The sequence below is a fragment of the Scatophagus argus genome, chromosome 10 (assembly GCF_020382885.2).
Source record: "Scatophagus argus isolate fScaArg1 chromosome 10, fScaArg1.pri, whole genome shotgun sequence".
Lineage (NCBI taxonomy): Eukaryota > Metazoa > Chordata > Actinopteri > Scatophagidae > Scatophagus > Scatophagus argus.
In genome coordinates, this window is record NC_058502.1 from 24237481 (window position 1) to 24250786 (window position 13306).

The following is a 13306-nucleotide window of genomic DNA, read 5'->3' on the forward strand; positions in this document are numbered from 1 at the left end:
AAAAAGACAGACTAAAGATGGAGTATACTGTTTACTCAGTATAAGGATTATGTAATGTTTATTTGGTTTAGAATGTTGTTGTTGGTGAGTTCAAGTAGCCAGAGAGAAAATTCCTCCACTTATGAGGTAAAATGTTTGAAGGCTAAGGGTGCTGAAATGTTGCATTTGTGTGGGACTGTTTTCAGAAAGAGTTTAATCCACAGTTTGTGCTCAAATGAGTATTTGAGGCATCACAACCATGTATGTGGGATCAGTGTGGTGACTATGGTAACTCTTCTGCTTATAGGCTTAGCTCTCACCCTTTCCCTTCTCTGCTCTATAGGAAATGGTTGGACATATTGTGACTTAATCATGTACATGTGTTGTGTTAAGCTTTGTGCTGTTTATTTTCAGTGCTAGTGTTGCTTCTTCTGCTGTTTGCAAGACGGAGAAGAGGAGAGAAGAAGGAACCTCTTCTGCAGGACAACGATATCAGAGACAACATCTATTACTATGATGAAGAGGGAGGCGGCGAGGATGATCAGGTTCTTTAAGATAGTGGTGGATAGTATAAATAGTTTAGTCTAATAAATACATAAACAACTTTATTAAAGGCTGCAATCGTATAAAGTAAAGGAGCAGCCACAAACGTACCTTAGTTTCAAAAAGGCTACCCAGGCTAGCAGTTTGCTACTGTGGGTGCATACTGTATGCTAACATTAATGACTTGGCCACTGACCAAGTGTCAGTTGTGGCTGGTGCAGCAACTAGTTTTTCAACTTGTGCTGTGTATTGAGAGTGCAGTCTATCATTGTCATTGTTAACTATATCCGAATACCTCATCCCTCACTCGCATCTAAGAAAATAAAGAACATGACTGTCAAGCCCACATGTTAGTATTGGAATTGGCTGCCCTTTCTCTGCCATTCTTATGTGACTATTTTGCTAATGACAACAATATAGGGTTAGGGTTAGGACTATATATTGGAACAATTATAAGTTTTCTGGTATTTGGTCTCTGTACACCACCACTTTAAATTTGAAATGTGAAGTGAAGATTTGCAGGTGTGGCATTAAGCATTTGGGAATTACAGCCATTTTTATACGGCCACTCCCAATTTTGGTGGCTCATAAATTATGGAACAGGTGGGGAAACTGCTCAGTGAATCATGTGAATCATCAATGTGTCCCCCGGGAGCATAGGCATATAGCAGCGTAGCTATGATAAAGATTAAAGACTAAGAGTTAGCAGCTGCTTCCGCAGTAGGGGTGCCAGATAGCTAAAGGCTTGTCCTCCCATTCAACTTTTAGGAATTCTGGGAACTAAAAGTAAACCTGCACTCTGTGATCTGAATGTTCTATTGGGAATATACGGGACTATTAGATCCTGCAGGTATAGTGGAACTAGTCCATTTAGGGCCTTATATGTAAGTAGGAGAATTTCAAAGTCTATTCTGAAAAAAAAAACCCTCTGATTTTACCAGACGCCAGTGAGGAGAAGCTAAGACAGGGGAGATATGATCCCTTTTGCTGATTCCTGCCAAAACTCTAGCTGCTGCATTCTGGATCAGTGTAGGCTGTAATTGGAGTAATTTGGACATCCTGATAATAATGAGTTGCAGTAGTCCAGCCTAGAAGTAACAAAATGACGGGTTTTTCAGCATCATTCTGAGAGAGGATGCTCCTAATCTTAGCAATATTACGGAGGTGAAAGAAGGCGGACTTAGAGCTCTATTTAATATGATGGATAAATAACATGTCCTGATCAAAAATAACGCCGAGGTTACAGTCATACTGGAGGCCAAAGTAATGCCGTCCAGAGAGAGAATATTATCAGCTATTCTAGTTCTGAGATGTGTCTGACTAATGGCTCTGTTTCTTCAGGCTTTATGGATAAGTACAGCTGGGTATCATCAGCACAACAGTGAAATTTTATGCCATGTCTCTGAATGATATTTCCTAGAGGGAGCATGTATAAGGTGAAGAGGATCAGCCCGAGCACTGAACGCTGTGGAACCCTTGTACGTAAAGAGGAAGGCAGCACTGAGATCCAGCAGAACAAGTATAGAGACAAGTCCGTGGTCTGATGACATTAGGAGGTCATTAGTAACTTTAAGCAGTGCTGTTTCTGTGCTGTGATGGACTCTGAAACCAGACTGAAACACTTCAGACAGACTGTTCCTATGTAGGTGATCAGTTAACTGTTTAGCAACCACCCTTTCAAGGATCTTAGAAATAAACGGGAGGTTGGATATCGGTCTATAGTTTGCTAAGATGTCTGGGGCAAGTGAAGGTTTTTTAAGTAAATGTCTGATAACAGCAGTGTTAAACGCCTGTGATACATAACCTGTTGTTAAAGACAAGTTGAGCTGATCTAATATGGAAGCGCCAGTCAGAGGAAAGACGTCCTTGGGTTAGATTTATTAATACTGGAGGTTAGCGCAGGGAGGTCTAAGGGCAAGAAGCTGTCCAGAGGTGGATTAGGACTAAAAGAGGTTTCTAAAGATGGCAGTATAATGGTTATCGTGGAGAGATCTGGATTGATTTTTTTTCTCTAATCTTAGTGATTTTATTAGTGAAGAAACTCATAAAGTTTTCACTACTAAAAGCTGCAGGAACACAAGGCTCAACAGAGCTGTGACTCTTTGTCAGCCTGGCTACAGTGTTAAAGAGAAAACGTGGGTTGTTCTTGTTTTGCTCTATTAATGATGAATAATAAGCTGTTCTGGCTTTATGAACAGCCTTTTTATACATCAGTAAACTATCTCTCCAGGCCCTCTGGGATTCAACTGAGTTAGAGGAGTACCACTTCCTCTCCATCCATCTTGAGACCTGCTTCAATGTTCGGATATTTGAATTATACCACGGAGCTAGCCTCTATGATTTGTAACCTTCTTTTTTAGTGGGGCAACCATGTCTAAAACTGTGTGTAGAGTGGCTGCAGTGTTGTTGACAAATCAGTTTCTACAGGAGTAATATTTAAATCGGTGCGCTCTGTTGTACTGGTACATGGTGCTGAAGGGAGTTGTGATGGGATTGCCCTAAATCTGTCTACAGTATTCTCAAAGAGGCATCTGCTATGGTAAACCTTTTTGTTGTGTGCTGTTGGGTCTGTTAGAGTTAGTTCAAAAGTTATAAGTGAGTGGTCTGAAAGGAGATGGTTTTGAGGGGCAGCTAACTAGACTGTTCTAGGCCGTAGGTGAGAATGACATCAAGGGTGTGATTATGACAGTGTGTTGGTTCATTTACCATCTGAAAGAAACCTATTGAATCTAAGAGTGAATTAAAGGCTGTCTGTCAGAGTCGATGTCCATATAAATGAATCCATACACAACAACTAATAAAACTGGCTTTTCTGACTTCCAGTTTTGGTGAGACAGGCTAAGAGTGAGACTCTCAAATGAACTATGGATAGTTTTAGGTTTGGGATTAATCTGAAGACTGGAGTGGTAGATTCCTTCCACATGATAGTTAATATAACTAGACATAGTTGATTCATTTAAACTAACATACTCTTCATCCTGTAACCAACTCAGTGAGACAAAATATATCATATACCTCCTGGCCTCGACCCTGGGTTGTCATGGGGTTGGCTGTCTAATAAACTTGGCTATATTGGTAGAACTAAGAGCCGCACAACCCCACGTGGTCATCCCACGTGCCGTCTCTCCTAATAAGGCCAGGTTTTCCCCAGAAAAAAAAGTGATGGAACCAGAATTAACTTGTACCAGAATGATAGGAAGAGAAAAGTATGGAGAAGGAAAGGGACAGCTCATGATACCAAGTATACCCCACATCATCTGTCAAACATGGTGGAGGCAGTGTTATAGCATGGGTATGTATGGCTGCCAGTGGAAGTGGGTCAGTGGTGTTTATTGATGACCTGACTATTGTTAAAGGTAGCAGGATGAATTCTGAAGTACTTAGTACTATACTTCTGTAAAATGATGAAAACTGATAGGGCGCTGCTTCATATTGCAGATGAATAATCACCCAAACCATACAGCAAAGGCAACCCAATACTTGTTCAAAGCAAAGAAATGGGATATTCTTCTCTAGCCAGGTCAGTCACCAAGCTTTTCACTTACTGAAGACAAGACTAAAGGCAGAACTACAAACAAGCAAGAGCTGAAGGCAGCTGCAGTAAAGTTCTGGCAAAGCATCTCAAAGGAATCAAACTTGTCATGTTGATGGGTTCCAGACTTCAGGCAGGTCATTGAATGCAAAGGATTTTCATCCAAGTAATAAAAACAGCCCTTATTTGTAATTATGTTAGTTAGTTCCATAATTTATGAGCCACCAAAAATGGGGGTGGGTGTATGAAAATGGCTGTAATTCCCAAATGGTTAAAGCCACACTTTTGTCAAACCCATTAAATTAAACTTGCAAGTCTTCACTTTGCTCACATCTTGAGTGTTTCATTTCAAAATCGTTGTGGAGGTGTACATAGGCCAAATGCCAAAAAACCTAAACTTGTTCCAATATACATGGACCTAACTGTATATCCACCTACCACTGTGGAAAACAGTCATGCGTCATCAGTGCACAGGCATAGTCAAAATGTATAGTTAGGCAGATACGTAAAATGAGCGGCAGCAGGTTTGACCTGAATGGAATGATCAGATGGGCCTGCTACAACCACAGATGCCGTTTTTGTCTGACCATTTGATTTGTGTGACCATTTGATTTATTGATCTGATTGATTGCTTTTGGGATTTGAAGAGATTTTCTACAAATACAACAAAAATGCTAAAATAACTAAAATCATTTAGCTCCAATCTTAGCTTTAAAAGTGGTATTCATAATTCATACGCTGTTGTCATTTAAAAGAATAAGCAGCATTTTAAAGGTTGTCATAATTCAGGTGGAGTTAATATTGATATGAAATATTGATTTGCAAAGTAACTATAGTTTTCAGATAAATGTAGTGCAGAAAAAAGTAAGTATTATGAAATATGTTCTCCACCAGGACTACGACCTGAGTGTTCTACACCGTGGTCTGGACAACCGACCTGAGGTCTTTAGGAACGACGTGGTGCCAAGCTTCATGCCAGCTCCTCAGTATCGGCCACGCCCTGCCAACCCAGAGGAAATCGGCAACTTCATTGATCACGTGAGTGAAGACCTCACATAAGCTAACATGATTAAAATAGATCTATTGTTGTGTGAGGTTGTTTTGGGGAAAAAATTAAATGTTCAAAATCACTCGACTCACGTTGACACATTTGCTATTCCATATCCTGCTCTAAAGCATTTTCAGTAATCTCACAGTGATATAGTTCACTTTAAATAGCAAAACTTTCATTCAGTTTTATCAGCGCATATACACAAATGAATGTATCTTCTCTTACAATTTCTGGTGAACATAAACTGTAAAATTGATTTCTTATTGTGGTGTCGTAAGTGACACTTATTGTATCATCCTTTTTATCTTCATCTTGAATAGATTCTGCGTCAAAAACAAAATTTCAGTAAAATGAGAATATATACCCTTGCTTCTCTCTCAGAACTTAAAGGCAGCTGACAATGACCCGACAGCACCCCCCTATGACTCACTGTTGGTGTTTGACTATGAAGGAGGTGGCTCTGATGCAGGAAGCCTCTCCTCTTTGAACTCGTCAAGCAGCGGAGACCAGGACTATGATTGCCTGAATGAATGGGGACCTCGTTTTAAGAAACTGGCCGACATGTACGGAGGAGGAGATGACATGCTGTAAATTGTTCACTCTCTGGTAAGAGAGTAAACAATTTTGATAGGTGGATGATTGTATGGCTGTCTGAATACTGGATTGATGTAAAGCATGAAATAACAATAATGAATGCATCCCAAAGAAACCACTCTCATTCAGACATTAGTAGGCCTACATGTTTCATTCTATTTGTGGGGATGTTGGTTTGCCTTTCAGTTCAGTCCTATTAACAGTTAACAGCTACTACTCATAATACAAAGGATGAGTTTTGTTTTTTATACATTAGCTCCCCATTTTGAATGCTTAGAGTCCGTCTGCCTGACTGTCTTTTTAGATCTCTGTTTTAGACTGTTGATGCTTTTTATTATACTGATTTATGGATTTTGTGCAGATATAGCAGACTATGCCTGATATGGGCAGATATGCCTGTGTTGCAGTTGCACTGGTAACATATCATTTGTTCTTTTGTCTTTTTTATTTTATTTCTATTTTTTAATTTTAATTTTTATGTTTTTTGCTGATCTTGTACTACTGCTTCAGTGCTATGTCTTTGTATTTCTGTTTGAGGAATGAAATGACAAATGGTCAAAGTGAAATACAGGTAGTCAGTCAACGTCGCACTGTATGTGTGATCAGGGCGTTATCATCAAGTGCTTTTTAAAAGCTTTAATAAGTGTTAAGTTGACATCTTTATCACATTGTAATGTCAAAATACTTTTTTTCATTCCCCCCCAAATGTGCTATAAAAACTGTTAATTTGAATTTGTTTTAAATAAAATTCTTTATAGGGTAGATTTGTGAGTGGTCGCTTTTCACTAATGGAACTAATGGGACATACTAATGGACTAGACATATTAGATACTCAAAGGTGGCTTTGTTAAAGCTGGTTTTGTTACAGTCGGTGCACAGTCAAGTTTCGAGATTAAAATCTAACTGATAAACTGACTGAGTAAGAACGATGCCATAGGTTGACTTCTGTTTCTTTCCATGTTCATGCTAAAGACCACTACATGTTCTTTTTGGTCTGGTGAGGAAAAAATATCTGGCATAGTTGTGTTTGCGTATTCTGCAGAAACAAGTTTCTAATTTGAAGTGACTGAATAGGGAAGATAAGAAGTTTGACTTTTTTCCCCTGATATTCTTACAAAACACTTTTTGCCTTTTTAGTCTGCTGTTGGTAAGAAAATTTGAGTTTTGAGATTAGTCACAAATGTGACTAAATATGCAAGATAATGTGGTTCGGCAATAACAGAAGCTATATTTCTCACACATCAACATAACAGATTTGTTTTCTTTCATGAAAATGGATAAAATTCATATTCTGTCGATTTTAAGTAATTCCAAACTAAAAGCATTATTTTGCACATTTCTGTAACGCAACTCAAAGTTCTCAGTGTCACATCTTGTCACTGAAAAAAAGCCAAAAGGTATATCTTTTATGCAGGATGAAAGTGGAAAGCAACAGAAGTCAGCCAATGTTGCACAAAGCGATGTTTTTCAACTGAATACAAGTGAAGAGAGACATGTAATTTTTGAAGAATGCCTGTGACATGAACCAACATCAAACCATGTGATCCTCCTCAGTCACCTTAACTAAGTCGAAACCAAAAACATCATTTTGCACACTTCTGTAGCAGAACTACACTGAAAGTGCTGAAACTCGTGTTTTCTCAGTGAAAACAGGCCAAAAAATAAACTGTTTGCAGTTGCAATAAAGATAAATCAGAAGTCAAACCATGTTTTCTGTCTAAGTAAATAAATAAATAAGTCAGAACTTGGATTGTGCTTACTTCTGTAAAATGACTAATCTAAAAAAGCTGAAACTTATGTTTTAGATAGATAGATAGATACTTTGTTGATCCCGAGGAAAATTCAAGCATCCAGTAGCCCATTACAGTGTAGGTTAGTCAAAAAGTAAGTAAACAAATAACCAAACAAGGCCTAATTGTAAGTAGAAAAACATAGAGTAAACATATACTAAATAAACTAACATATGCTACATAAAGTACAATAGAGTGCAGAGAAAGCAGGTCAACCAGATTGACTACACAGGAACGGTCTGAAGTGTTTCAGTCTGGTTTCAGAGCCCATCACAGCACAGAAACAGCACTGCTTAAAGTTACAAATGACCTCCTCATGGCATCAGACCGCAGGCTTGTCTCCATACTCGTTCTACTGGATCTCAGTGCTGCTTTTGACACTGTAGATCACAGCATTTTATTACACAGATTAGAACATGAGATTAGGATCACAGGGACAGCACTAGACTGGTTTAAATCATATTTATCAGATAGATTTCACTTTGTTCACATTTAAGGGTTATCCTCGGTGTTCCACAGGGTGCAGTGCTCGGGCCGATCCTTTTCACCTTATACATGCTCCCGCTAGGAAATATTATTCAGAAACATGGCATAAACTTTCATTGTTATGCTGATGACACTCAGCTGTATTTATCCTTAAAGCCTGAAGAAACAGAGCCGTTAACCAGGCTCCAGGCATATCTTAAGATATAAGATACAAGATAGGTTTATTTGTCACATACACAATACACAATCATACACGGTACAATGTGCAGTGAAATTCTTTGTGTCCCTGCTACCAAAAAATAGGTAAATACAAAATTTTAATTTAAAGAAAAAAATAATAAAATTAAAATTAAATTTAAAAAAAGTGAAAATGTGCATTATTTACATGAGTGGTATTTACATCTAGTGCATGTAGTGCAGGTGGGAGTGAGATTGTCCAGATTAACGCTCACTGTTGAGCAGACGGATGGCCTGGGGGAAGAAGCTTCTCCTCATCCTCTCAGTGTTGGTTCTCAGGCAGCGGAACCGACGGCCTGATGGCAACAGGGAGAAGAGTGAGTGTCCGGGGTGATGGGGCTGCCTGAGGATCTTCTCGGCTCTCGACCTGCATCGTTTGATGTAAATGTCCTGCAGGTCGGGTAAGGTTGTTCTGATTGTCCGCTCAGCTGAGCGGACTATCCTCCTAAGGGCCGAGAGGTCCTGCTTTGTGCAGCTGCCCATCCATGTGGTGATACTCCCACTCAAGATACTCTCAGTGGTGCAGGTGTAAAAGTTCCTGAGCACCTTGAGGGGGAGTCTGAAGTCTCTGAGGCGTCTGAGGTGGAAGAGACGCTGCCTGGCCTTCTTTTTTTTTTTTTTTTTTCATTTACTTTTTATTGATTCCATTCAGCATTATTCCATTCACATACAAGTAGAACCTACAAATGCTTCACACCAGGGCTCATAAATCTAAACAGACTAAAATAAAAATAAAACATAAATCGGTATATTACATATGAGAACATTTTTCTCTACCATCCTCAATCTTATTCCCCCCCTGTACAGACTGTTCACTCCAGATGAAGGAAAATGCCGAATACAATCCTGTATACGTTGAACATTTAACATGTGTAGCCAGAACCAAGGGGGTCCATAAGATACATTGTTTTTACCAAATGAAATCAGTTCTAAATGGTGTTACAAAGTCCACCCAGTTATTCCATAAGACCTTGAATTTTTCTGATTGTAATCTAACTGAGAAAGTCAACTTTTCCATTATAAAAATATTATGCATCACTTCAACCCAATCCTCAATTTTAGGTACCTCCGTTTTTAGCCACTTCCTGGTGATGGCTTTTTTACCCGCCACTAACATTGTCCTGAATAAATATTTATCCCCTGAGCTTGTTATTCTCTGGTTCCCTGTTCCCAAGTACAAACCCACAAATGTAAACGGAAGGTCCACTTTCAGAATTTTCTCCATGCTTTTCTTTAACTCTTGCCAATAAGGTATGATAGAGGCGCACTCCCAGAAAATATGAAAATGATTCGCCCGATCTTCTCCACATAGTCTCCAACATCTCGTATCTATAGATTTGTGTTGTGCTGGTGTACTAAAGTATCTGACTATATTTTGCCAGCCATATTCTCTCCATGAGAGGGAACATGTTGTCTTCCATTGCTGTTCATTGATCTCTTCCCACTCCTCTTCTGATAACCTCTCTCCCCCCTCCCTCTCCCACTTCTCTTTTATATAGAATGTATTATAGCCCTTTAAATTCTCCACTTCTTTGTACAATTTTGAGATTAATTTCTTGCCCTGATCCGATTCATATGCTAAAACAAATATTTTAATAATTCCTGATTCTACCTCATCCACACTAGACTTTTTTATAGTCTTCTCCATATAATGCCGCATCTGTAAATATCTGTAAAAATCCTGTTTTTTCAAGCCAAACTGATTCTTTAGGTCTTGAAAACTTTTAATCGTCTTCTTCTTAAAAAGCTCCCAAAATATTGTTGGACCCCGTCCCCATCTACTGAAGCTCCCATCTAATGTATTAGGTGTAAAATCCGAATCATGTGCAATCCATCGCAGTAGCCTGCTCTGCTCTGTCAGGTTATTCTTTGATATAATCTCAAGCCAAATATTAAGAGATACTCCTAACCATGGATTTAGCTCCTCATTAAGATGTTTTCTCAGTTTTTTGTCATTTATTATAGCTTGTATTGGAATACTGGATGTGTGGCCTTCAATGTCTTTCCATCTCGCCCTGTAGGCAGGACTACACAAGGTCCACATAGTTTTTAGTTGGGCGGCCTGATAATAGCTCTTAAGGCAGGGTAGGGCTAGTCCTCCTTTAACTCTGGGAAGTTGAAGAGTTGCGTATCTTATCCGTGGTCTTTTTCCTTGCCAAATGTAACGAGAGATGATTCTGTCCCATTCTATAAATTCTTTATCTGTTACTTTTACTGGCAGACTTTGGAATAAATACAAGAACCTTGGGAGAACATTCATTTTGATCACCTCTACCCTCGAAATTAGACTTGTGAACGGGATTAAGTTCCATTTTACAATATCTGATTTTATTTTTGAAATCAATGGATCATAGTTTATAGACTTCAGTTGATCTAAGTCCTGAGGTAGATTCACTCCCAAATATTTCATGGATTTTGAATCCCACTTTAGTTTGAAGCGTTCTCTAATAGTTTGGTCTGGAGCATAGTTAAAAGTGAGGACCTGTGTCTTTTTCACATTCAATTTATAGCCTGACAATAGGCCAAAGTCCTCAAGAGTTGACATGAGTGCTGGAAGAGATTCAGTGGGTTGCGTCAGATATATTAATACATCATCTGCGATTAGTGCTATTTTCTGTTCATCCCCCTCTATGTCTATCCCTTTTATTTCTTCATTTTGTTTTATCCATTGGCTCAGAGGCTCCAAGTAAATTGCAAAGAGGAGAGGGCTAATTGAGCAGCCTTGACGACACCCGCGTTCTAGTGTGAAAGAGTTTGATAGGTTGCCATTTATCTTTATCCTAGCTGTGGGTTTATTATATAGAGATTGAATAGTTTTAATAAATACTTCATGAAAACCAAATTGTTCCAGCACGACATACAGAAAATCCCACCTGACAGAATCGAATGCCTTTTCTGCGTCTAATCCCACCACTATTGCTTCTAAAAATTTTTTTATGATGTTTTGCATTACATGTAATGTGCGCCGGATATTGTCCTGTGTCTGCCTATGTTTTATAAATCCTGTCTGGTCTTGATGAATTATATCTGGTAAAATAGTTTCTAATCGTCGGGCTAGGATGGCGGTGAAAAGTCTGTAATCTTGATTAAGCACGCTCACTGGTCTATAATTAGAACATTCCAATTTGTCTTTTCCTTCTTTTGGAATAACTGAAATGAAAGCTTCCCTCCAGGAGTATGGAATTTCTCCTTTTTTTAGCACCCAGTTAAATGTATTTTTTAGCAGGGGGATCAATGATTCCCTAAATATTTTGTAGAACTCTGATGTGTATCCATCCGTGCCCGGTGCCTTATTTGTCTTCAGCTTTGAAATTGCTGAGCTAATTTCTTCTGTTGAGATTTCCTTTGTCAGAGCTGAGTTATGATCTTCAGTTACCTTTGGCAAATTTAAAGAGTCCAACAGTGAGATTATCTGGTTCTTACTATCTATGTCTGGTTGGGAGTAGAGATTTTTGTAGTACCTTTCAAAACATGCATGTATCTCTTCTGTCTTATATTTCATCAAATTAGTGACAGAATCCCTAATTTTATATATATTACTAATTGCCCTTTGCTTTTTTAATTTATAGGCCAGCAGCTTTGTAGATTTACTTCCTGCTTCGTAGTACCTCTGTTTCAAATACATCAACTTTTTTTGAATCTCCTGTGCTAGGATGTCATTAATCTCTGTTTTAACCCTTTTGATTGCTAGGCTAATTTTCTCATCTACTCTATTTTTTTGTTGCTCTTCTAGTTTCTTAAGCTCTGCTTCTAGTTTATTACGTCTATCCTGTTTTTGCCTTTTCAAATATGCTGATTTAGCTATTAATTTCCCTCTAATTACCGCTTTACATGCATCCCACAGCACGGATGGAGACACCTCACCATTATCATTTTCCCTTACGTATGTCTGAATTTCTTTAACAAACTCCTCCTTCATTTGTCCTTTCAAAACATTTATGTTCAGCCTCCATAGTGTTGTTTTTATTTCTCTTGACATAACTAAAGTCATATATATCGGACTATGGTCTGATAAGTCCCTTATTCCAATTTCACATTTTTCAATCCTGTAACTGTCCCTCTTATATATAAAAAAATAATCTATCCTTGAATATGTTGAGTGAGGGGATGAGAAAAATGTGTAATCTTTTCCTTTAGGATTTAATTCTCTCCATACATCAATTACTCCTAACTCTGCCATTAGCCCCCTGAACTTCTTGCCAATTGTGGACCTCTGTATGCCGCTCGCCGAGCCGTCGAGTTGTGGATTTAGTCTGAGATTTAGGTCTCCTCCCCAAATCAAAATACCCTCCCCCTCTGTTGTCATCAAGTCGAATATTTGCCTGTAAAATAACCAGTCTGCCCCTGGGGGTGCATATACATTTAGAATAGTGACTAATTCTCCCTCTAACCTCCCCTTAATTAATATAAACCTTCCCTGTTTATCCGATACTTCTGAGAGTTTTTCAAAAATAGTTTTCCCTGATATTACAATGGCCACTCCTCTTCTACGACCTGTTCTATAGGAAGAAGAAAATACCTGATTAAAACCATTTCTTTTAAGCTTTTCATGCTCCCTCTCTGACAGGTGAGTCTCCTGCAGCAGAACCACTCCCACCCCTTCTTTCTTCATTTTACCTAATATTTTGGACCTTTTCATTGGGTTGAGTATCCCATTTACATTATATGATGCAATCTTTAATAGTTTTTTCTTCTGGGTTGCCATGTTCATTGATTTTCCAGCTCCTCCCTCCTCTGCTTCCCCCTTATGCTACACAGCTGGCAAACTGCCATAAACATTAAGTAACCAAACACAGAAACAAAAACAATTACTAATAAACTAGTGATTAACAAGAGAACTTCCTTGCGTGGGGTCTGCGTTTTGACCCTAGCTGAGTCCTGATGACAGGTCCACTCTGAGGGATATGCCCTTCCACCTAGGGGAAGTGGGCCCTCTACGCTGTAGTCATTGTCCATGTGTCCAACAGCTCAACGAAAAAACAGTCATAAAAAGAAAGAAACTAAAGCTCTATAGAAAAATAAAACCCTCCCCGACTTTTTTTTTTTTTAACGTCATGTAGAGGAAATCACCCCTAGACAATGGACAAATAAAAC

The 13306-nt window shown here is 38.7% G+C and overlaps 1 protein-coding gene across 4 annotated transcripts in view; it reads left to right on the top strand.

Moving 5' to 3' along the window:
• LOC124066483 (B-cadherin-like) overlaps positions 1–6461 on the top strand; it is a 119585-nt gene extending 113124 nt beyond the window's left edge. For all 4 annotated transcript variants that reach the window (XM_046402891.1, XM_046402893.1, XM_046402896.1 and 1 more), the window contains exons 16-18: positions 394–524; positions 4949–5092; positions 5487–6461. In XM_046402891.1, the coding sequence (XP_046258847.1) occupies positions 394–524; positions 4949–5092; positions 5487–5696 (485 nt within the window). In that variant the 3' untranslated portion in view covers positions 5697–6461. The remainder of the gene's footprint in view (positions 1–393; positions 525–4948; positions 5093–5486) is intronic.
• The last annotated feature ends 6845 nt before the right edge of the window (positions 6462–13306 follow it).